At 48.9% G+C, this 21783-nt stretch overlaps 2 protein-coding genes across 7 annotated transcripts in view; both read right to left on the minus strand.

The window, feature by feature from the left end:
* LOC115635683 (zinc finger protein 239-like) overlaps positions 1-21783 on the minus strand; it is an 811791-nt gene that overhangs the window by 119489 nt on the left and 670519 nt on the right. The gene's annotated exons all lie outside the window — the stretch shown is intronic.
* On the minus strand, positions 9056-19878 carry LOC115635662 (zinc finger protein 883-like). 6 transcript variants are annotated; one of them, XM_030534752.1, is made up of 4 exons: positions 19500-19878; positions 17593-17688; positions 11907-12005; positions 9056-11593 (listed from the first exon to the last, which is right to left on the minus strand). In XM_030534752.1, exons 3-4 carry the CDS (start codon positions 11968-11970, stop codon positions 9933-9935), a joined length of 1725 nt encoding a protein of 574 aa, XP_030390612.1. In that variant the 5' UTR covers positions 11971-12005; positions 17593-17688; positions 19500-19878; the 3' UTR covers positions 9056-9932. The 6 variants fall into 6 exon arrangements, with proteins under 6 accessions (XP_030390612.1, XP_030390611.1, XP_030390613.1 ...); XM_030534751.1 differs by having other exon boundaries at positions 11907-12008; XM_030534753.1 differs by lacking the exon at positions 19500-19878 and adding an exon at positions 18392-18685 and having other exon boundaries at positions 11907-12008.

Here is a 21783-nt window from a genome sequence, read left to right on the forward strand (position 1 = left end):
CAGGGCTGGGGGCAGTGCTAATGCAAACTGATACGAAGGGGGAAAGACACCCCATTGTGTACCTGAGCAAGAAGCTGCTGCCCCAGGAGCAGCACTATGCGGCCATCGAGAAGGAATGCCTGGCCATGGTGTGGGCCCTCAAAAAACTGCAGCCATATCTATTTGGGCGGCGCTTCACTGCGTACATGGACCATTTGCCCTAACGTGGCTACATCAAAGGAAAGGGGCTAATGTCAAGCTGCTAAGATGAGGCCTGCTCCTCCAAGGATATGACATGGAGGTGGTTCATGTGAGGGGGAGTGCCAATGTTATAGCTGATGCTTTATCATGGGGCGGGAGCCCTGAACTTCCCCAGGTCACTGGCTAAGTGACCCTCCTCCGTTCAGCTATGAAGGGGAGAGAGATGTGACTAAGTGGGGGTTTTTTTTCTTGGGGTTTTCTGTCGTTTCCAGGGTTTGCATGCACAGGGGGTAGGACTCAATGTACCTGGGTGTTACTGATTTAACGAGGTGAGGAGAGAGGGAGTTTGTTGTTACAGAGGACTGGAGAGGGACTCAGGACCCCAGCCCAGGAGACACAACCGGTTCTGGCCAGTGGGAGGACAATGGGCTGCAGAGAGAACCCCAGTGACCTGACCAGCCGGTTCCAGCCAGAGGAGAGCTGCGAGGAGAGGGGACTCAGGCCTTCCTGTTTACGACCCTGTTTACCTGGAGAGAAGACAATGGACAAAGGCGGGGCTTGGGGCCAGAGATATCGGAGGCCCAGCTGGGAAGCAGGGGAGGCTCTGGGCTGGAGAGGGGAAGCAGGCAGAGCCCACCTGGATGCAGAGAGACTGGGATGTGCTGTTATTATGAGAGGCCAGGCCTGAGGCCCTGAGAGTTTCCTGTGCTGTGTTCAACTCTCAATAAACCCTCTTGTTTTATGCTGGCTGAGAGTCACTCTGGTCTAGAGAACAGGGTTGCATCAGCCCCTTTGGGGGTGAAGAGGCTGTCATAAACAGATAGTTAAGGGTTAATGTCTCTTTTACCTGTAAAGGGTTACAAGCAATGAACCTGGACCACCTGACCAGAGGACCAATCAGAAGACAAGATACTTTCAAATCTCGGTGGAGGGAAGTCTTTGTTTTGTGGTGTTTGTTTGTCTGTTGTTCTCTCTGGGTTCTGAGAATGACCAGACGTACCTACACGCTCTCTGATTTTCTGTTCAAGTAGTAAGTACAAGTAGAAAGGCGGTTTAGTCTTTTTGATTGTTTTCTTTATTTGCAAATGTGTATTTTACTGGAAGGATTTTAATTTGTATCTGTGCTGGGGGGAAGGCTTCTCTCTAGTGTCTATGAGCTGAAAGACCCTGTAACATTTACCATCTTAATTACAGAGACAACTTTTACTTTTTTTCTTTGTTTTATTAAAAGCTTTTCTTTTTTAAGACCTGATTGATTTTTTCCCCTTGTTGAGGCTCAAGGGAATTGAGTCTGTACTCACCAGGGAATTGGTGGGAGACAGGGAGAGAGAAGGGAGGGAGGAAGGTGGAATTCCTCTGGTTTTAGATTCACGGAGCTTGAATCTGTATTACCTCTTGGGGAGGGGAAAAGAGGAGGGGGGGAAGGTGCATTCCTCTCTGTTTTAAGATTCAAGGAGTTTGAATCACAGTGATCTTCCAGGGTAACCCAGGAAGGCAAAAAGCCTGGGAGAGGCAACGGTGGGGGAAAGGGTTTACTTTGCTTGTGTAAGATCCAGGGGGTCTGGGTCTTGGGGTCCTCTGGGAAGGTTTTGGGGGGACCAGAGTGCACCAGACACTGCAAGTCCTGGTTGGTGGCAGCACTACAAGATCTAAGCAGGTAATTAAGCTTAGGGGGATTCATGCTGGTACCCCATCTTTTGGACACTAATCTTCAGAGTGGGGGTTATACCATGACAGAGGCCCAGGGGGTCCAGAGTGCGTGGACTCCCGGAGAGGGCCCACGGCAGAGACAGATGTGCTAAGGCTCAGAGAGGTGAGGCTCCAGGAGGTGGAGGGGCCTGACCCCGAGAGAGAGTGGACCCCCGAGAAGGGCTGTCTCACTAAAAGAGGCACCCCCACGGACCGCACAGGGCCAAGAGTGGGCACGATCTGTGAGTCCATGACAGCCTCTAAGTCTTTCTTGAGTATAGCAAGGAAAAATTGTATACACAGCTTGTCAGTCTTGACCAACATTTCCAAGAGGAAAAGACATGTCTGAATGTTTTAAGTCGATGGGGAACATGGGGAACCACCAAACCTAACTACTCCCTGGCTTGCTCCGAAAAAGGGCTGGGCCTGGCTTAGGTGCTTGACCCGGTAGAGCTAGGTGCCTCCGTCCCTCGGACCAGATAGACACACCTCTCGCATTGACATTTCCTACTAGCTCACTCAGGCAGCTCCCTGTTCAATTTGCTGTCTATTGGGATCCCACTCTTAGCGCCAAATTCTGTCTGTAAATTGTAGATGGAGCTTGGGCTGAAATGTTTTACCTAAGTTCCCTCTATGGCTAAAGATCTAAAAGACTTCCAACTGAAGAGGGATAGCAGGACTACTTATCTTAGAGTGGTATTAGCTGGGCAAATATTAGCGGGAGAGAAAATAATGAAGGGGATAGAGAAAGCAAACGGCACTTTTTTTCATTCTCTCCCATCCTACAAGAAATAGGGGCCATTTGATGAACCTGAAAGGAAGCAAATTTAAAACTGACAATGGAGTTATTATCATATGTGATTCTCATGTAGCACTCACTGCCACACGATAACACGGAGGCCGAGGGATTAACGAAATTTAGAAGAGCAACTGAAATTTTATCTGGATGACGGCAGTGTGGAGTTATATTACAAAAGGTTAAAAAAGACTCTGGAAGGGTATATTATTTTTAGGGATATTGACCACAATAGGCGACAAGGTATTGGGATACCTGGACCCCCTGCTCAGAACCATTGTGAGTAAGAAGTGGGGATGCCAGGCTATGTTACCCATTGGATTGATGTGGCGAAGTAGGGAGGGTGGAGTACACACTTAGCTGGAGTACTTGACATGGGCCGAATGGAAATCTCTGTGTTTGCAACTGAAGGTAAACCAGAACAAAGAGTTGTCATGCCCAGTCTTGGCATGGGCAGCTGGTGAACCCTAGGCTCAGGAAGGCAGTGCCCCCCCTCAGTCCTGGAGTGCTGGTTGATAGCTGCGCAGAATGCCTCTCTCCGTCCCCTCCACCAGGTCCCAGAGTGCTGGGTGCGCACAGCACCAGGAACCAGGAGGGGGACTTGGGACTGGAGCATGGGCAAGGCCACAGGAGCTATTTGGAGGTGAGGGATCAATCTCCTCAGGCCTTTGACAGGCGTCATCTACAAGGTTTGGCGTCCTGGCACTGAGACTGCCTGCTTTTAGCAGCTCATGAGAAAAGTGACTTGGAAGCAGAGGGATTCTTTACACGTCTTTCACTGTCTCCGCCTCGCTACACAGTGACTCAACCAGTTCTTGGGATATTATCTGCAGTCCTGCAATATTTAGTATTTTCTTAAAGCCTCAGCTCCTGGAGTCCTGTGACTACATGGAAATTTTGACTTCCTTTTCTTTAACTAAAGTAAGTTTCTAGCCCTTAGGGTTGGAGAGAAAAATCTTGAAAAGATGAACTGTAACAGCTGACTATACATCAGGCAAATTAAAAAAAAACCTGAAATTTATGTATTAAATTTCATTATTTCTAAGAAGAGCTGCTGTCAGCTATGCCAGAAGGCGAAATGGTAGTCTACATTGCACAGAAGACACATCAGTCACTGATAGGCAGAACACATTATTGTGTGATGGATCTGGCAGAACTGTTGCACTCTCCTGTTCTATCGGCCGAAGGGTAGCAACTTTATGTATCTTTGGCAGCTGTACTATGTTGCCTTGCCTATAAAGGGTAAAACAGTTCAAATAAGCTAGTTGGCACCTAACCAGAAGGCCCAATGAGAAGAGTCGATACTTTCAAATCTGGGGCCAATGGTTTTGCTGTTGTATGTGTTGTTCCCTCTCTGGAGGCAGGGAGAAGCCAAGCAGGTACAATAGCTCCAGAACATATACTTGAAATAAGCCATCTAAATTACAGCAAATGTGAGAAGGGCAAGGAAATCCATTACGTTATCTTTTGTTTTGGCTTGTGAATTAGTTTAATTCCTGTTTTTCTAACTCCTAAGTCGAGCTCAAACGGGAAACCTCTGTGTCAGCTTCTATTCTGATTTTGTACGTGTGGGTCGTTTACTTTTTCTTTTTGGTGAGAAACAGGAATAATGAGGACTTAATCCCTGATGTGGGACAAGTTTCTTCAAGGAAGAATGCTGAAAATGAAATTAGGATTGTCTCCTGGTTGTTTACTAGTGATTGCTTTTGAAAAATATGAAAAAAGAGAAACGCTTTCCTTATCTGTGCTAGGGACAAATTTCTCATGGAATCACCCTTCAAAAGACTATCGAGAGTACTGCTCATGGTTTGGAAGCAATCAGTTGGTGAGAAACAGGAATGCAGTGGAAGTCATGTCTGATGTGGTCTAGAAAGATTTTCTCAAGGAATCATGCCTCAAAAGTCATTAGGAACGTCTCCTGGTGGTTTTGCAGAGATCGCTCTTGGTGGTTTGGTACAGGTGGTTAGTAAAAATTACTGAAAATGACCATTTCATTGCTGCTCATGGAGTCTTGATCGCTTAGAAAGAATTCCAATAGAGCAGAGCTAGTGACACTTTTTTCATGGAATCTTCATTCAAGAACCCTTAGGCTCCAGTGTTGCTCACTTCGTAGAGTTCGATTCGTGAAAGTTACTGAAAAGGAGACATTCATTCTGAGGAGTGCTAAAGATAAATTTCCCGTGGAAGTTGCCTCTGAAAATATTGCTGTACCTCTCCTGTACAGTTCGTTTAGAGAAAAGGACTAAAAATGACCATTACGTTGCTATATAGTCCTAGGGATAAACTTGTCATGGAATCATCCTCTGAAAGTGTTTCCGTTTCTCTCCTGGGGCTTTGGTAGAGAGCGGTTGGTGAAAATGATTAAAAATTAACAATTCCTTCCTCACCAGTGCTAGTGACAAATTTCTGATAGAATTGTCCTCTGAAGCTGTTAGGATGTGGTGCTGGTCAATCCGTAAGATTGATTGCTGAACCTTACTAACAAGCCTCAATTGAATCCTGACCAATGATAGTAAAGATTTCCTTAAAGCCTCTTCCTTTGAAAGCGGTTACAGGGCCGCATAGAAGATTCAATGGGCCTGGGGCAAAGCACTTTCGGGGGCTCCTTCCATTAAAAAAATGTTGCAATACAATAGAATACTATATTCTTGTGGGGGCCCCTGTGGGGCCCAGGTCACATTGCCCCACTTGCCCCCCCACCCCCCCAGGGAAGCCCTAGGAAAAATAAACATTTAAAAACCTTCCACATCTCGGCATAAACCCAGATTTGAGAAAACTTCTTTTTGTCACCTTTACAAGGTATAACTGGTTCTCAGCAGCAACATCAGCTAGTGCTAAAAGGCTTTAAAGGTCATTAAACTGTTGGACAAATATTTTCCATCAAAACTTTTTGGGATAAAAAACTAGAGGTTATTAAAAAAGCAGAAAAAATCACGGACAATGTCTGCCTTCCTTCGGATTTGTTGTTGGTTTTTTTTTTTTTAATGGAAAATCTGCCAAAACCTGATCATGGTTTGGGGTTTCAGAAGTGTGTGGCCAAATATTTGCTGCCTGCTGTATTTGTTTAAAGAAACAGTACAAAAATGCTGCTTTAAAAAAAATCCAAAACTTTCGAACAACCTCAGGTTGTGATCAAATGCCTGAGCCCATCCAGTCAGATATTTTTCCAGGTTTCTGATACTCTGCTCGCTTCCTTGACTCCTTTCTGTCTCCATAATTTTGGGTTCATTCAACTTAGAACATAAGAACGTAAGAATGGCCATACTGAGTCAGACCAAAGGTCCATCCAGCCCAGTATCCTGTCTACTGACAGTGGCCAATGCCAAGTGCCCCAGAGGGAGTGACCATAATAGATAATGATCAAAAGATCTCTCTCCTGCCATCCATCTCCACCCTCTGACAAACAGAGGCTAGGGACACCATTCCTTACCCATCCTGGCTAATGGCCATTAATGGACTTAACCTCCATGAATGTATCTGTTTCCTAGAGACTGGTCCACGAGGTCCCTTACAAACTGGAGATGGTTACTGTGGGTTTGTCTTTAGTATAGCTTATGTACATACTCCACAAACTGAGCATTTGAGCTTGTTCCAGAATCTGGGATAAGCCTGTGTTGTGAAAACTGAAATGCTCAAAATAGCACATGCATGTGAATGGACACAGGGTGCTAAAATTAAATTAACCCAGGGGTTCTCAAACTGGGGGATCAGGACCCCTCAGGGGCCCATGAGATTATTACTGAGGTCACGAGCTGTCAGCCTCCACCTCAAACTCCGCTTTGCCTCCAGTATTTATAATAGTGTTATATATATTAAAAAGTGATTTTAATTTATAAGGGGGGGTCACACTCAGAGATTTGCTATGTAAAAGGGGTCACCAGTACAAAAGTTTGAGAACCACTGAATTAACCCTTCTGGCACCTCGGGGAATGCAGGGAGGGGGGTGTCTCCCTTGGTAGGGTTGGAAAGGAGGTAGGATATTGCTCTTCTCATGAGATTCCCTCCCCCATGGAAAAGATAACAGCTTGGCTCTTTGTGTTAAATAGCTGTCTGCAAGCCTCAAAGTGCTGAATGAGCTTTAGGGTAGGGAAGGCTGTGCCTCCCCAAACAGCCTAGCCCTGCCCTCTATCTGACCTCCACCCACTTCCTGCCCCCCAACTACTCCCCTCAGAATCCCCCACTGCTCCTCTTGGAGTCCCTGACCCAACCTGCTCCTTGTCTCCCTCTCTCCATTTGTGCTGCCTGATAGAGTGTGAGGCTACATTAACAACAAAATGTTAACCCTTGAGGGCTCTGTCGAGTGCTAGTTCATTATTTAGCAGTAAGGCATTCCCTGGGATATATGCCACCCTCTGGCTTTACCACCTCAACCAAGCTTTACAATTGTCATTGCTGTGTACAGTATTAAATTGTTTGTTTAAAACTTATACTGTGTGTATGTGTATGTATATATAAAATATGGTCTTGTCTGGCAAAAAAAAATTCCCTGGAACCTAACCCCACCATTTACAATAATTCTTATGGGGAAATTAGATTCACTTAACATCATTTTGCTTAAAGTAGCATTTTTCAGGAACATAACTACATTAAGTGAGGAGTAACTGTATAATGTTATCCCCCTGTTAATATTCCTGTGACACTGGTTTATCAGAGTTAATGCTTTTTGTATATTTTTTTATTATTTCATTATCAATTACAGCAAAAACTGTGTTATCCAGCACTTTATCATACAGGAAAGCTCTATTAACCGGCATTTCTGATCTGTTCCAATACAAAATCTTTAATCTAGTAACCGGGACTAGTATATTGCCCAGAAGGTTATGCAATTGCACATTCTGCACTCTACTTTTATGCAAAAGAGGCAGAAGACAAGTAAGCAAGGTGATATCAGAGATGTATTAAAAAAAAAGCAGCTTCCAGAGTGTGTCATAGGGTCATTACAGATTTAGCCCAATCTCCTACATCTTCTACGTTTACGATAATTGATGTTGATGATGACCCTGAAGCACTGCAAGATCCTGAAGTGTCTTCTGAATCATCAAAGATGAAATTATGTTCAGTATAGTTTTAGTGTTCAATGTATTTTTAGTGATCTGGGTGTACGCGCTCTGCTGCCCTTAGTGATATGTAGTGTTATAAGATAACCTACTGTATAGAAAATTTTACCTGTATACACCTAAGTGCTTCAAGAAACCAACCACTTTGCAGTACAGTACTACTACTGGATTGATGAATACGTGTCTACTATTTTATACTTTATCCATTTTATTGTATTCTAATTCTTTGAAAATTGGTATTCCATTGTAAGTATAACTCTTAGTTAACTGAAATATTTGATTAACTGGCACCCCCTATTCCCCCAACATGCCAGATAATAAAGCTTTTACTGTAGTTTCAGTTACTTTTCCATTTCAAATAGGTATTTTTTGTGTACATGTATGCATGCATACTTACACATACACACACACCCCTACCTTTCCTTGATAAGTCCCTAAGGAGCTGTGCCAGCATTTCAGCCATCATACAATTATTTTATTTTGATTTATAAAGTTTCCCTTGGGAGCTTTCTCAAACCACATAAGCCTGCAGTTTAAAATCAAAAAGTACAAAACAGAGATACCCACCAACTACAAAAAGGTTCCTGCTATTGGATTAACTCAAGTAACTTTCCAACCATTTCGTCCTTCAATTTTATTGAAAAAATCCTTTTCACAATACACTGCAAGATACTTGGGTCTTCTTTAACGGTGTAAAATTATACTTGGAGTCCAATTAGGGGCGGCTCCAGGCACCAGGACAGCAAGTGCGTGCCTGGAGCAGCAAGCCAGTGGGGGCGGCATGCTGGTCGCCATGAGGGCGGCAGTCAGGCAGGCTTCGGCGGCTTACCTGCAGGAGGTCCCCTGGTCCTTTGGCAGCAATTTTGTGGTGGGTACGCCAAAGACGTGGTACCAGCAGATTACCCAGAGAAACGCTGCTGAATCCACGTGGCCAGTGAACTGCCTGCAGGGCCGCTGAAGGCTGCCTAACTGCTGTGCTTGGGGTGGCAAAAAACATAGAGCCGGCCCAGTCCAATCCTTTCAACAAACTCTAGAAAATATTCAAGAGGGAATGATCTTTTATTGGTCCCTGGGATAGCCTTTTTTCTATTTATCTATTTTCTTCATACACATCCCTGTATCCAGGGACGGCTCCAGGCCCCAGCACGCCAAGCGCGTGCTTGGAGCAGCATGCTTCGGGGGGTGCTTTGCCGGTCGCCGGGAGGGTGGCAGGCAGGGTGCCTTCGGTGGCATATCTGCGAAGGGCACGCCTGCGGGAGGTCCACCAGAGCCGCGGGACCAGCGGACCCTCTGCAGGCACACCTGCGGGAGGTCCACCGGAGCCACGGGACCGGCGAGCAGCAGAGCGCCCCCCGCGGCATGATGCCATGCTTGGGGTGGCAAAATGTCTAGAGCTGCCCCTGCCTCTGTCACCTTAAGCATTTCCATACAGACCGTAATCATTGTATGTAAGAGAGGAGTATCAAACATCCCGCTGCCAAAAGTATTTGTGTGCGCCCTCTGGCATGTCCAGATTCTGCAGAATCTAAGCTTTCATTTGTTAGGGAAGGGAACCTTCCAAATGCAAGGTGAGTCTGGTTCAGTGGTGTCTGCAGAAAGCCCTGCCCCCTTTCCTCTTGCGGTGGGATTTCTACTGAATCCCTATGGTACTATACATGCCAGCCTGACTGTGTCATTGCTAGTCCTTGTAGCAGAGGGGATGGGAGGAAAGGGAGTAATGGCTGTGTGAACTGCTGCAGCAGAGGACATGCTGCGGGAAGACAGGAGGAGAAAAACAGAGGCAGGGGAGGGACACCTGGAAAGAAGGGTGGGGAAGACGCCCAAAGGTGAAAAAAAAGCAGCAGATTTTACCAGGAAGTGATGGCACAAGTGACTAATGGTGGTCATTAAAAGTATCAGGATTGGCTTTCAGAGATGTTGAGACTCCAACTGAGGGGAATGGAGCATCCTAAGCCTGGCCATTCTCCCCCTGCTTTGAGCAGGGAGTTGGACTAGATGACATCCTGAGGTCCCTTCTAACCCTGATATTCTATGATTCCTTAACCCCTAGTCCCCAGACACTTAATACCCCTAGCAGCCAGCTGCCCCAATCTGCTTCCCACCACCCCCAATCCTGCCCCCTGGGTATCTCGGGAAATCCTAATGCCCTCCTCTAGTGCTGCTCCTGAGGCTGGCGGCCTGAGGAAGCGGTTAAGGGGACGGGGGATCTTTCAATCCAGGGCGATAGAGACATTCTCCCTCCCTGCATGGTCCTGGCAGGAGGCAGAAGAGCTCGGTAGCTCAGCAGCGAGTTCAGCAGCACTTAAAAGGGGCTGGCTGAGGTCTCCCCTGCTCTGCCTGGGGTTTGCCAGACCAGGCATAGGCCGAGGGTCACTGATCAGTTTGGGGCTGATTATGGCTGCCTCCTCACCCCACAGCTGGGCAGCCGGGTACTCTTGAGCCCAGTTCCACGCCCGCCCACTGGAATCGATGAACGTATGGTTCATTTCTGCCACCCAGTCAGGGGGCTTGGAGAGCATCTCTGCCTCATGGACCCTCTCATGCCTCCTGAGGCTGGAGAGCTGAGTGAAGCTTTTGCTGCACACGGAGCATTTAAATGGTTTCAGGTCCATGTGGGTGATCTGGTGCCTGGCCAGGATGGAGCGCTTGACAAAGCTCTTCCCACACTGGGTGCATTTATGGGGCTTCTCAGCTGTGTGATATTTGAGGTGCGCCCGGAGATTTGATCTCTGAGCGAAGCATTTACCACACTCCTCACATGTGTATGGCTTTCCCCCTGCATGGCTAATCTGGTGGAGGAGCAGCTCTGAGCTCTGACGAAAGCACTTCCCACAATCCGGACAGAGGGTGGGTTTCTCGTCTGCGTGGATTCTCTGGTGCTCCGAAAGAGCTGAGCTCACCCCGAAGCTTTTCCTGCAGTTGGAGCACTGGTAGCATTTCTGCCCTTTGTGGATTCTCTGATGTGTGACGAGGCCTCTGCTGTCCCTGAACCTTCTCCCGCAGTCAGGGCATGTGCAGAGTTTCTCATCCGACGGAAATCCCTGATGTGCGAGAAGGGAGGAGCTTTCCAGCTCCTCCTCCTTTGCATGCAGGTGCTTGTGTCTTGCTAAATGGGACCTCACACTGAAGCTCTTCCTGCAGTCCGGGCACTCATAAGGCCTTTCTCCTGTGTGGGTCCGGCAGTGCCTCATGAGGTCTGAGTTGTTTCTGAAGCATTTCCCACAGTCGGGGCATTTATGGGGTCTCTCTCCTGTGTGGATTCTCTGATGATGAATAAAGTTTGAGCTCTCGCTGAAGCTTTTCCCACAGTCCAGGCACTTGTAGGGTCTCTTTCCTGTGTGCAGTCTCTGGTGGGTGATCAGGTGTGAGCTCACGCTGAAGCTCTTCCCACAGTCACTGCATTTGTAGGGCTTCTCTCCTGTGTGCAGCCTTTGGTGTCTAACAAGGGCTGATTTCTTGCTAAAGCTTTTCTCACAGTCAGGGCATTTATTGGGCCTCTCTCCAGGGTGGATTGTCTGCTGAACACTAAGTTCTGAGCTCTGTCTACAGCTCTTCCCAGACACTGTGTGTGTATCTCCATTTTCACCTCCTTTCCTTTCTCTCGGACAGGCTGAGATGTCTTTTGGTTTCTTGAGTCCTTCCCCACAGCAAGTGGGTTTTCTCTCTCCCTTCCCTTGCTGGTTTTTCTGATGCTTCTCCAGCCTGCACTGACTCTCACAGGCTTCTCCCTGCTCATGACTCTGGGAAACATCCCTTTCAGCTCTTCCCAATAACATCCCAGGTGCTTCCACTTGCTCGGGACCTTCCTGCTTCTCACTCACTGTCTCGTCACTTGCTGGAACAGAGAGAGAATCCAGACAGGAGTCAGGCCCTATGCCGGGGAGACAGAGAACCTCAGAGAGGGGATCAGGAAGTGGGGGAACAAATCCAAATAACAAATGGAGAGACTGGAACATCAGGAGATGAATCCCCTGGAGGAAATGGGGAAGGGACATTCCCACCCAAACACTCAGCTGTCAGGAAGGGTGGATGGGAAGCTATGATAAGTGACATCTGCGATGAGAATACGACCCCTGTGGGGGATAGTCCCGGGGAAAGCAGAACTGGGGGAACACATGGGGTGCTGGTGGGAATCCCTCTTTTTACTTTACTTGCTGAGGGCTACCAAGTTAGTTTAACCTCACCTGAAATCTCCTGTTCCTCACAGCCCTGGAGATCTGGGACCCACAACTCTTCCCCTTGTTCCATCTGAGAGCTCACATTGGAGCTGTCAATAAGTAATCCTTCTAGGAGAAAACACACAAACAACTGAGATCAGGGTTTATTCCATTTCTTTAAAATAAAGTGTTACACATGGTTTTAACCCAGCCCTATTCCATGCTGAGGGGCATGAGAGCTGAACAGATAGGAACTTGGTCATGGAGACCCTTTGTGAGAGACAAATGTCTGCTGAGGAATGTATTGTTCCCCTTGTAGATTTTAAGGCCAGAAGGAATCATTATGGTCAATTCATCTGATGTTAGGAGAGGCAGGGAACCAAAAGAGCATTCTAAAGCACACACTATCTATGAGATACAGAGCAACCCCCATCCCACTGGTGTCATGGGCCTAGCTTGGTTCAAGGCTTCCTGCCCACAAAAGAGAGAATCCCACTTTGTTTTCTGAGTGTGGATTTTTCATGCAAGTTCCTTAAAACCAGATGCTCCCAAGTGAGGACATGGACCTTAAGTAGCCTCTTGTTGCATTCAGCAAGCATAAGAGCTTTGCTCTCACAATTCTGTACAAGCTCTCCCCTCCCTCCACTGTTCATAGACTCCAAGGCCAGAAGGGACCATTGTGATCTAGTTTGACCTACTGTAGGGGTATGTCTACACTATGGGAAAAATTTGATTTAACATAAACTGGTTTTATAAAACAGATAGTATAAAGTCGATTGCGCGCGGCCACACTAGGTACATTAATTCGGCGGTGTGCGTCCATGGTCCGAGGCTAGCGTCGATTTCTGGAGCGTTGCACTGTGGATAGCTATCCCATAGCTATCCCATAGTTCCCACAGTCTTCCCCGCCCCTTGGAATTCTGGTTTGAGAGCCCAGTGCCTGATGGGCAAAAATCGTTGTTGTGGGTGGTTCTGGGTACAGCCTCACCCCTCCCTAAGTGAAAGCAGCAGACAACCGTTTCGTGCCTTTTTTCCTGGGTGAACTGAGCAGACGCCATGGCGCGGCAAGCATGGACCCCACTCAGATCAACACCGCGATCGTGAACGTTGTAAACACCTCATGCATTCTCGTGCAGTCTATGGTGAACCATGAACTGCAAAGCCAGGCGAGGAGGAGGAGACGGCTACGGCAGCGCGGAGACGAGAGTGATGAGGACATGGAAACTTAATTCTCCTTAACCGCAGGCTCCTGCGCTTTGGAGCTCCTGCTAGTAATGGGGCAGGTTCTACCCACTGAAGGCCAATTTTGGGCCCGAGAAACAAGCACAGACTGGTAGGACCGCATAGTTTTGCAGGTGTGGGACGATTTCCAGTGGCTGCGAAACTTTCGCATGCATAAGAGCACTTTCATGGAACTTTGTGACTTGCTTTCCCCTGCCCTGAAACGCCATAATACCAAGATGAGGCAGCCCTCACAGTGGAGAAGCGAGTGGCAATAGCCCTGTGGAAGCTTGCAACGCCAGACAGCTACCGGTCATTCGGGAATCAATTTGGAGTGGGAAAATCTACTGTGGGGACTGCTGTGATGCAAGTAGCCAAAGCAATCACTAAGCTACTGCTACAAAAGGTTGTGACTCTAGGAAACGTGCAGGCCATAGTGGATGGCTTTGCTGCAATCCAATTCCCTAACTGTGGTGGGGCGATAGATGGAACCCATATCCCTATCTTGGCACCGGCGCACCAGGCCATCCAGTACGTAAACCGCAAGGGGTACTTTTCAATGGTGCTGCAAGCAATGGTGGATCACAAGGGACGTTTCACCAACATCCACATGGGATGGCCAGGAAGGGTTCATGACGCTTGCGTCTGCAGAAGCACTGCTCTGTTTAAAATGCTGCAGCAAGGAATTTACTTCCCAGACCAGAAAATAACTGTTGGGGATGTTGAAATGCCTGTAGTTATCCTGGGGGACCCAGCCTACCCCTTGATGCCATGGCTCATGAAGCCATACACAGGCAGCCTGGACAGTGGTCAGGCGCTGTTCAACTATAGGCTGAGCAAGTGCAGAATGGTGGTAGAATGTGCATTTGGCCATTTAAAGGCGCACTGGTGCACATTACTGACTCGCTCAGACCTCAGCCAAACCCATGTCCCCTTTGTTATTGCTGCTTGCTGTGTGCTCCACAATCTCTGTGAGAGTAAGGGGGAGACCTTTATGGCGGGGTGGGAGACTGAGGCAAATCACCTGGCTGCTGATTACATGCAGCCAGACACCAGGGCAATTAGAAGACCACACCGGGAAGCGGTGCGTATCAGAGAAGCTTTGAAAATGAGTTTCATCACGGGCCAGGGTATGGTGTGACTGCTGTGATTGTTTCCCCTTGATGAACCCCACCCCCTTGATTGACTCATTCCCTGTAAGCAACCCACCCTCCCTCTTCGCTTATAGCTTGCTTAAGAAAATAAAGTCACTATCGTTTAAAAATCATGTATTCTTTATTAAAAAGTTCATTATAAAAAGAGGGAGAGAACTGGCAAGGTAGCCCGGGTGCGGTTTGGGAGGAGGATAGGAGGGAAGGAAAAGGCCACTAAAATCATTTCAATGTAATGACAGGCTTTTGGTTGGACTGTCCACGGGGGTGGAGTGGGCTGGTGCACAAAGCCTTCCCCCACGCGTTCTTACACGTCTGGGTGAGGAAGATATGGAACATGGTGAGTACTGAGGGTGGTGACACAGGGGCTGCAGCAGCACTCTGTGACCTCGCTGCTCTTCCTGAAGCTCCACCAGACGTCGGAGGATGTCAGTTTGATCACGCAGCAGCCCTAGCGTTTCATTCCGCCACTGCTGATCTTCCTGTCTACATCTCTGATCTTCCTGCCGCCACCTCATCTCGAGCGTCTCTCCTGTCCTCACGTTCACTGGCATCTTTCCTGTAATTTGATACCACGTCCTTCCACTGATTCAGATGAGCTCTTTCATTGCGGGTTACTTCCATGATTTCAGAGAACATTTCATCTCGCGTCCTCTTCTTCCTCCGCCTTATCTGAGCTAGCCTTTGGGATGGAGTAGGGAGGCTTGAAAAATGTTCAACTGCATGAGGGAGGGGAAAAAGGAAGAGAAGTATTTAAAAAGATACATTTTACAGAACAATGGTTATACTCTTTCAGAGTGAACAACACTATTCACCTTACACAGCACCTGTGATTTCACTACAAGGTCGCATTTTGCATCTTAACTTTGAGTGCCTGGGCTCTGGTGTTACAGATCTCACAGACACAGGTCCGGGCATCAGAATTTAGCTTGCATGCGGCCATGGTAAGCCATTGTCTTTCGGCTTCAGCAGCCTTCACTTCCATTCACAGAAGCTACCCCCACCCCCCCTCCAATTCTCTAGGATGATCGCTTTACCCCCTCCCCCCACCGCATGGCTGGTATCATGGAAGATCACTGCTAATCACCCTCCTTTCCCCCCACCGCGTGGCTGGTAGCTGGGAAGTTTCCTGCTAGTCAAACGCAAGAAAGCTCAGCGCTATCCTTCCTCCCCTCCCCCTGCTTGGCTACATGCAAGGAAGGATTTCTTGTAAGCAACAGGCAAACACCCCTGTAGGAAAAAGGCCATCTCTGTCCCCTTAATTAAATTCCTGAATTTCAACCAGGTTACCATGAACGATATCGCTCTGCTGAGGATAACAGAGCGAGATAAAGAACGGATGTTTCTTGAATGCCTGAAATCACCGGGACCATACGCAGCTATGCTTTGTCATGCAATGATACCCGATTACTTGCTACATGCGTGGTGTGGTAAAGTGTCCTACCATGGTGGACGGAACAAGGCTGCCTTGCCCAGAAACCTTCTGCAAAGGCTTTTGGAGTACCTCCAGGAGCGTGTCATGGAGATGTCCCTGGAGGATTTCCGCTCCATCCCCAGACATGTTAAACTTTTCCAGTAACTTTACTGCCCGCGAATGCATCCCAAGCCCTTAGGGCAAATCAATCATTAAAAAAAGCTTGCTTTTAAACCATGTTTTATATTTACAAAGGTACACTCACCAAAGGTACACTCACCAGAGGTCGCTTCCATGGCTTCACTGTCTGGGCTAGTGGCTTGGGAGGGCTGGGACGATAATTCCATCTGGGTCAGAAAAAGCTCCTGGCTGTTGGGGCTAACAGAGCACTGTGTGCTCTCTTCAAGCTCGTCCTCCTCTTCCTCCTCCTCACCTTCCCCATCCGCATAATCCTCAGGCATGGCTGAGATTACAACCCCCACCATGGAATCCAAGGGCGGGGGGGGGGGGTAGTGGTGGCGCAGCCCCCTAAAATTGCATGCAGCTCAGTGTAGAAGTGGCATGTTTTCGGCCCTGACCCGGATCTTCCGTTTGCCTCCTTGGTTTTCTGGTAGGCTTGTCTGAGCTCCTTCACTTTCACTCTGCACTGCACTGAGTCCCTGGTGTGGCCTCTCTCCTTCGTGGTCTTGGAAATTTTTTCAAAAGTTTTTTCATTTCGTCTTTTTGAATGGAGTTCTGTTAGCACTGAATCCTCTCCCCTTATAGCGATCAGATCCAGTACCTCCCGTGTGGTCCATGCTGGAGCTCTTTTTCTATTCTCAGGAGACTGCATTGTTACCTGTGCTGAGGAGCTCTGCGTGGTCACCTGTGCTGATCAGAGCTCCACGCTGGCCAAACAGGAAATGAAATTCAAAAGTTTGCGGGGCTTTTCCTGTCTACCTGGCCAGTGCATCCGAGTTCAGATAGCTGTCCAGAGCAGTCAGTGGTGCACTGTGGGATACGGCCCGGAGGCCAATACCATCGATTTGCGGCCACACTAACCCTAATCCGATATAATAATACCGATTTTAGCGCTACTCCTCTCGTTGAGGAGGAGTACAGAAACCAATTTAAAGAGCCCTTTATATCGATTTAAAGGGCATCGTAGTGTGGACGGGTGCGGCGTTAAATCGGTTTAACGCTGCTAAAATCGGTATAAACACGTAGTGTAGACCAGGCCTAGGACACAGACCAGAGAACTGCCCCACAATAATTTGTGACAAAGTTCCTCCTCTACCTTCGTGGGTCCTGTGCTTATTGGTGGATTTGCTTGCCTCAGAGATTCATGGCAGCCCTCAGTTTGCAGGGGCGGCTCTAGCTTTTTTGCCACCCCAAGCATGGCAGGCAGGCTGCCTTCGGCGGCGTGCCTGCGGGAGGTCTACCAGACCCACTGCTTCGGCATTCTTGCTGCCGAATTGCTGCCAAATCCACAGGACCGGCAGACCTCCGGCAGGTGCACCGCCGAAGGCAGCCTGACTGCCGCCCTCACACCGACCGGCAAGCCTTCCCTCCATGGCTTGCTGCCCCAGGCACGCACTTGGAGCGCTGGTGCCTGGAGCCGCCGCTATCAGTTTGGCCGCTTTCATGGCTCAGATCTGCTGTTTTACTCAGATAATTTCATCACTGGCCAGCAGGGGGAAAAGGAAGGAGAACAATCCCTACAGTCTCTGCTGATCCACCATGTGGGTTGGTGAACAGCCCAGAGATGTTCCCTCTGGTGGAACCTACAGTCCAGGTCTAAAAATCGACTTCTATAAAATTGACCTAATTTCATAGTGTAGACATACCTTATTACTTTCACTGGCCACAGCACGTCACCTTTGGCAACCCCAGCTGCTCTGCTCAGCCTAAAAGCTGCTACACTTCCAGGGACACTGATTTTGAGTACCTCACATGTCATGTGCCCACGGTGAGACGGTTATGGATCTTAAGAGGTGCTGGAGCCAATGGGAACTGCGGCTGCCCAAGGTGTCAAGCTGGGTTCCTAAAAAACGGAGGCTATCACTGAGGCCACTTTTTAAAAATGTGTGCCATTAAATGGTCAGCTAAGAAAGATTTAACACAAGCATGACCTATTATTACAGATGTAATTACTATTCTGGTGTACAGTTAGCAGCTAGGAAGACATTCATGTGCATTTGTCAGCTCCTAGAAGGACCTTGGCTTAAATTTGAAAGCTAGAAGCATAAATACTTTAAAGCAATTCCTTTCACTGTTTTGGAAAAGTTACTGTTAACTCTGTGAGGGTCATTTCAGGGCAGTTCCCACGAAAGAGGCAAATAAAGTTCATAACAAAACCTGGCACGTGTCACAAAGTGGCACTGTTACACACAGTCTCCAAACCCTTTTCCTAGGCATGTGAGCAAGTTTTGACTCTAGGGATGATATATTGTGCTTTTTTAGTTTTGGATTATGCCAGGTTTGGAGTAGAAGCAGCTTTGGGACAGGAGAAGCTACGTGAGGAGCACGCAAGATTGCTCTCTAAATACAGACTGCTCAAGACAGAGCTGCTGTCTGGGAACTGGTGTGGGGTTGAGATTCCTAGGAGAAGGGATTGCCCTGCATGCAGTTTGACCTTCTCATGTCAGGATTGGTGTACTGCAATTTACCCTTACAGCGTATACAGCCTGATTTCAAATTTAAAAGTACGTTGGTATAGCTCAAGTTTAGTGGCCACAGCATGTTACCTTGAGTCACCCATGTGTGATGAAAACCAGCTGGCTGGAAACCCTCACGGATAATCACTGATTTCTCCCCCACCGCAAAGTCAACCTGCAAGACCTTGGACAACTGTTACTGCTTGACAGAGGGGCCAGGTTGGTGTCAGAAGGGGATACTGGTGTCAGAAAAGGAGGAATCCAGGCTGTTAGTGCAACTCTCTGTTCTGCTGTGACAACAAAACCACCCCTCAGAAGTGTATCTGAGTCCAGAGGGATAGAAATCCTGGTTGTACAGCTTGTGCATGGAGCAGCATAATAATTAACGATATACCCCCAGTGCTTAATCTGTAATGAAAGAGGTGCCGGGGCTCAAGATGAACAGCTGGAGAATGGCAGCTGCTGGTTGGGCACCCAGCTCTGAAAGCAGTATTGTTGTCAGCAGCAGCACAGAACTAAGGGTGGCATGGAAGATTGGCAATACTGTCCCATCTGTGCTGCTGGTGGCAGTGGTGCTGCCTTCTGAGTTGTGCAACTGCAGAGCTGCAGCTGCTGGCCAGGCACCCAGAAGTTTTGGTGCTATGAACTGCCAAGCCTCGAGGTGCCACAGCTCAGCCACAGCACAAATTAATTACTGCCTACACAATTATAGAAGACAGAAGTGACCATATGACAAATCTGTTTCACTAAAGATTTACTGGCCACGAGGACGTTGTTATCGGCATGCCAGGTGACACAGTTATATTACAGGGTGTCACACACATGCATTTAAGATTGTAGGAAAAAACCCTGCAGTGTATAGTACAAACATAGGAATTTCCAGACTGGATCAGATCCAGGTATGGACTTAGCCCAATATTCTGTGTCTCAGAATGGCCAGCGTCAGCTGCCTCAGAGGATGGTGTAGCTGTGTGGGATAGTGTGCCCCCATGTTAGGTCTTTTCCTGGTCTCTATTGGCCAGAACTTGGCTTCAGACCTGTGATGTCCAATCCTTTTTTGAATCTTATTAAATTCTTGGCCTCAGCAACTTCCTGAGACAATGAGTTCTGAGAGAGAATATGCGACCATGTAGTAAAACACAAGGTTCTAATGCTTAAGCAAAAGGGAGCAGTTAAAGATGCACAAGGAGTCCCTTACCTGTGGCCTTTCCTGGTTTTCTCATGCTTGAGTGGAGTGATGGTGTGCCACCCAAGAGCCATCCCCTTGTGGCATGCTCGGTCCTGCAGACCTGCAGCTCTTTCTCGCTCTCTTGCTGTCTTGCAAAGATTACTCCCAGACCAGAATGTTCAGACCAACATTCCTCCTTTGTGGGGCTTATTTCATTAACTCAAAAGTACAAACTTTTAACCCTTCCTGTCCACCCACCTTCTGTGTGCTAATCCATCCAGGCATTCTCTCCTGAACTCACAAGATCGCAGCCTCCTCCTAGTCTGTGTAATCATTCAGGGCTGGTCTACACTATGGGGGAAAATCGATCTTAGATATGCAACTTCAGCTACGTGAATAACGTAGCTGAAGTCAAAGTATCTAAGATTGAAGTACTCACCGTCCTCACGGCACGGGATTGATGTCCGCAGCTCCGTCGATTCCGCAACTCCGTTCGGGTTGGTGGAGTTACGGAATCGATATAAGCTCGTTTGGGGATCGATATATCGCGTCTAGATGAGACACGATATATCGATCCCCGAGCAATCGATTGCTACCTGCCGATACGGCGGGTAGTGAAGACTTACCCTCAGATAAACTAACTGGCTTAGATTTAGGTGTCTGCCTATATCCCAGTTTCGGGTGCCATTTTATACAACCCCTCTCTCACTGCACATCTAAATTACTGCTGTAAAAGTTCTCCAGCTGCCTAATTTCCTTTTCTGGCCATGCACATCACTTCCTCCCTCTAGGCATCCAGACACTACCTCCCCTCTGAGCCCCAGCACAATTCCTGAACCAGGTTAAGCCAGGCAGGTAAATTCCTAAGGTCCCTGCAAGGCCTGATCTGCTAGGTGTGCTCAGCGCTTGCCTCAGCAAGGGCCCGTTGCAAACCAAGAGAAGGTGCCCACCGTATGACTCAGAGCCCAATAGTTAGCACTCAGCTGGGATGTGGGTCGAACAGGTTCAATTCCCCCCTCTGCCTAAGGGGTGGGGAGAAGAATCTGACCAGTGATCTGTATACACTCCCTTATTGCTCCTGCTGCCCTTTCCAGTCTCCCTCACTGTCTCCCTCCTGCCCCCTCTCCCCTCGGGCTGGGAGACTCGGTCCCTGACCCGGGCCCGGGGCGGTCGCTCTCCCGGAGCTGGCTTGGCTCCTGCAGGCGCTTAGAGGGGCAGCAGCGCTGGGACTCGCAGACCCCCGCCCGGGAGCAGAGATGGTTCCCCGCCTCCGGCTGGACACAGAGGGGCGGTAGGAAACTGCTCTCCTCGCACAGATTCCGCTGGGGAGGGGACTGGAGGAGCAGCTGCTCCGGATGGAGCAACAGTGTCTGACCTAGGAAGTGCAGCCTGCATGCAGAAAGCAGCAGCAGCCTCGCGTCCCGCCCCCTCCCGTAGCAACATCCAGGGCCCGCTATCGACTGCTGCTAATGAGCTCCCCTCCCTGCGCTCCCCTAGAAGGCAGAAGTGTGGCACAGGGGGGAATCCGGCCAGAACCCTTCTCTCCTGCCTGAACAGAGAGAAACCTCCAGCGCGAACGAACCAGAGACAGAGCCCCAGAGAAACGTGTTCCCTGCTGCCAGCCAGGGCTCCGGGCAGCCCCTGGGGCCAGGTGCCCATCAGCCCAGCTCCCTTTATTTGGGGGTCTCTGGAATCTCCTTTTCTGTAAAGTCCATTCCCAGGCAGAGAACCCCGGCTCCTCCCTTGGGGCTGGGTAAGTTGCTCTCCCACATGCCCCAGCTGGCAGAAGCAGCTCCCCCTCCCAGCCGGTGTGGTGAAGACTCCTGCTTTTCCAGTCTGTATTAACTCCTGCAGCTAGGCATCTGAGGAGGAGGCAGAGGCTGTGTTGGGTCTCATGGCTGGGGTGATGCCAGGCTAGTGCTTTGTGTGCCCAGCACTGTGTCATCCCTGAACACTCCTGACACTTGTCCCTGGGGCACAGTGCAGGGGCATGCATGACCCAACTCCCTGCTGGCCCTTCAGCTCTCGCTGGGTACTGGTCCCCATGCCACCCTTGCTCAAGCCAGCACAGTTAGGAAGGGCTACCAAGGGCAGGGCAAGTGGGGCAATTCGCCCCCAGCTCTGCAGAGGCCCCCTCGAGAATGGCTAAAGCTCCCACCCTGGCCCAACCCCACCTGTGCCCCTCTCCCTGAGCCTCAGCACATCCAGGAGCTTCCCAGGACAGCAGCAGGCTAGCTCTCGTGGGGCCTGTGAGCTCTGCCCCACTCAGAGCCACGTGGTAAAGGGGCGGGGTTGCGAGCTCCACAGCCAGCAG

The sequence above is a fragment of the Gopherus evgoodei genome, chromosome 15 (assembly GCF_007399415.2).
Source record: "Gopherus evgoodei ecotype Sinaloan lineage chromosome 15, rGopEvg1_v1.p, whole genome shotgun sequence".
Lineage (NCBI taxonomy): Eukaryota > Metazoa > Chordata > Testudines > Testudinidae > Gopherus > Gopherus evgoodei.

Bases quoted from the DNA above. Each gene is read 5' to 3' on its own strand.
- LOC115635662 (XM_030534748.1), bottom strand. From the start codon at position 19,524: ATGAGAAAACCAGGAAAGGCCACAG. The intron at 12,009-19,499 runs GTAAGGGACTCC...GTTTTCTCCTAG, and splicing joins AAAACCAGGAAAGGCCACAG to AAGGATTACTTATTGACAGC. The intron at 11,594-11,906 runs GTGAGGTTAAAC...TCCCCGGCATAG, and splicing joins TGAGGAACAGGAGATTTCAG to GGCCTGACTCCTGTCTGGAT.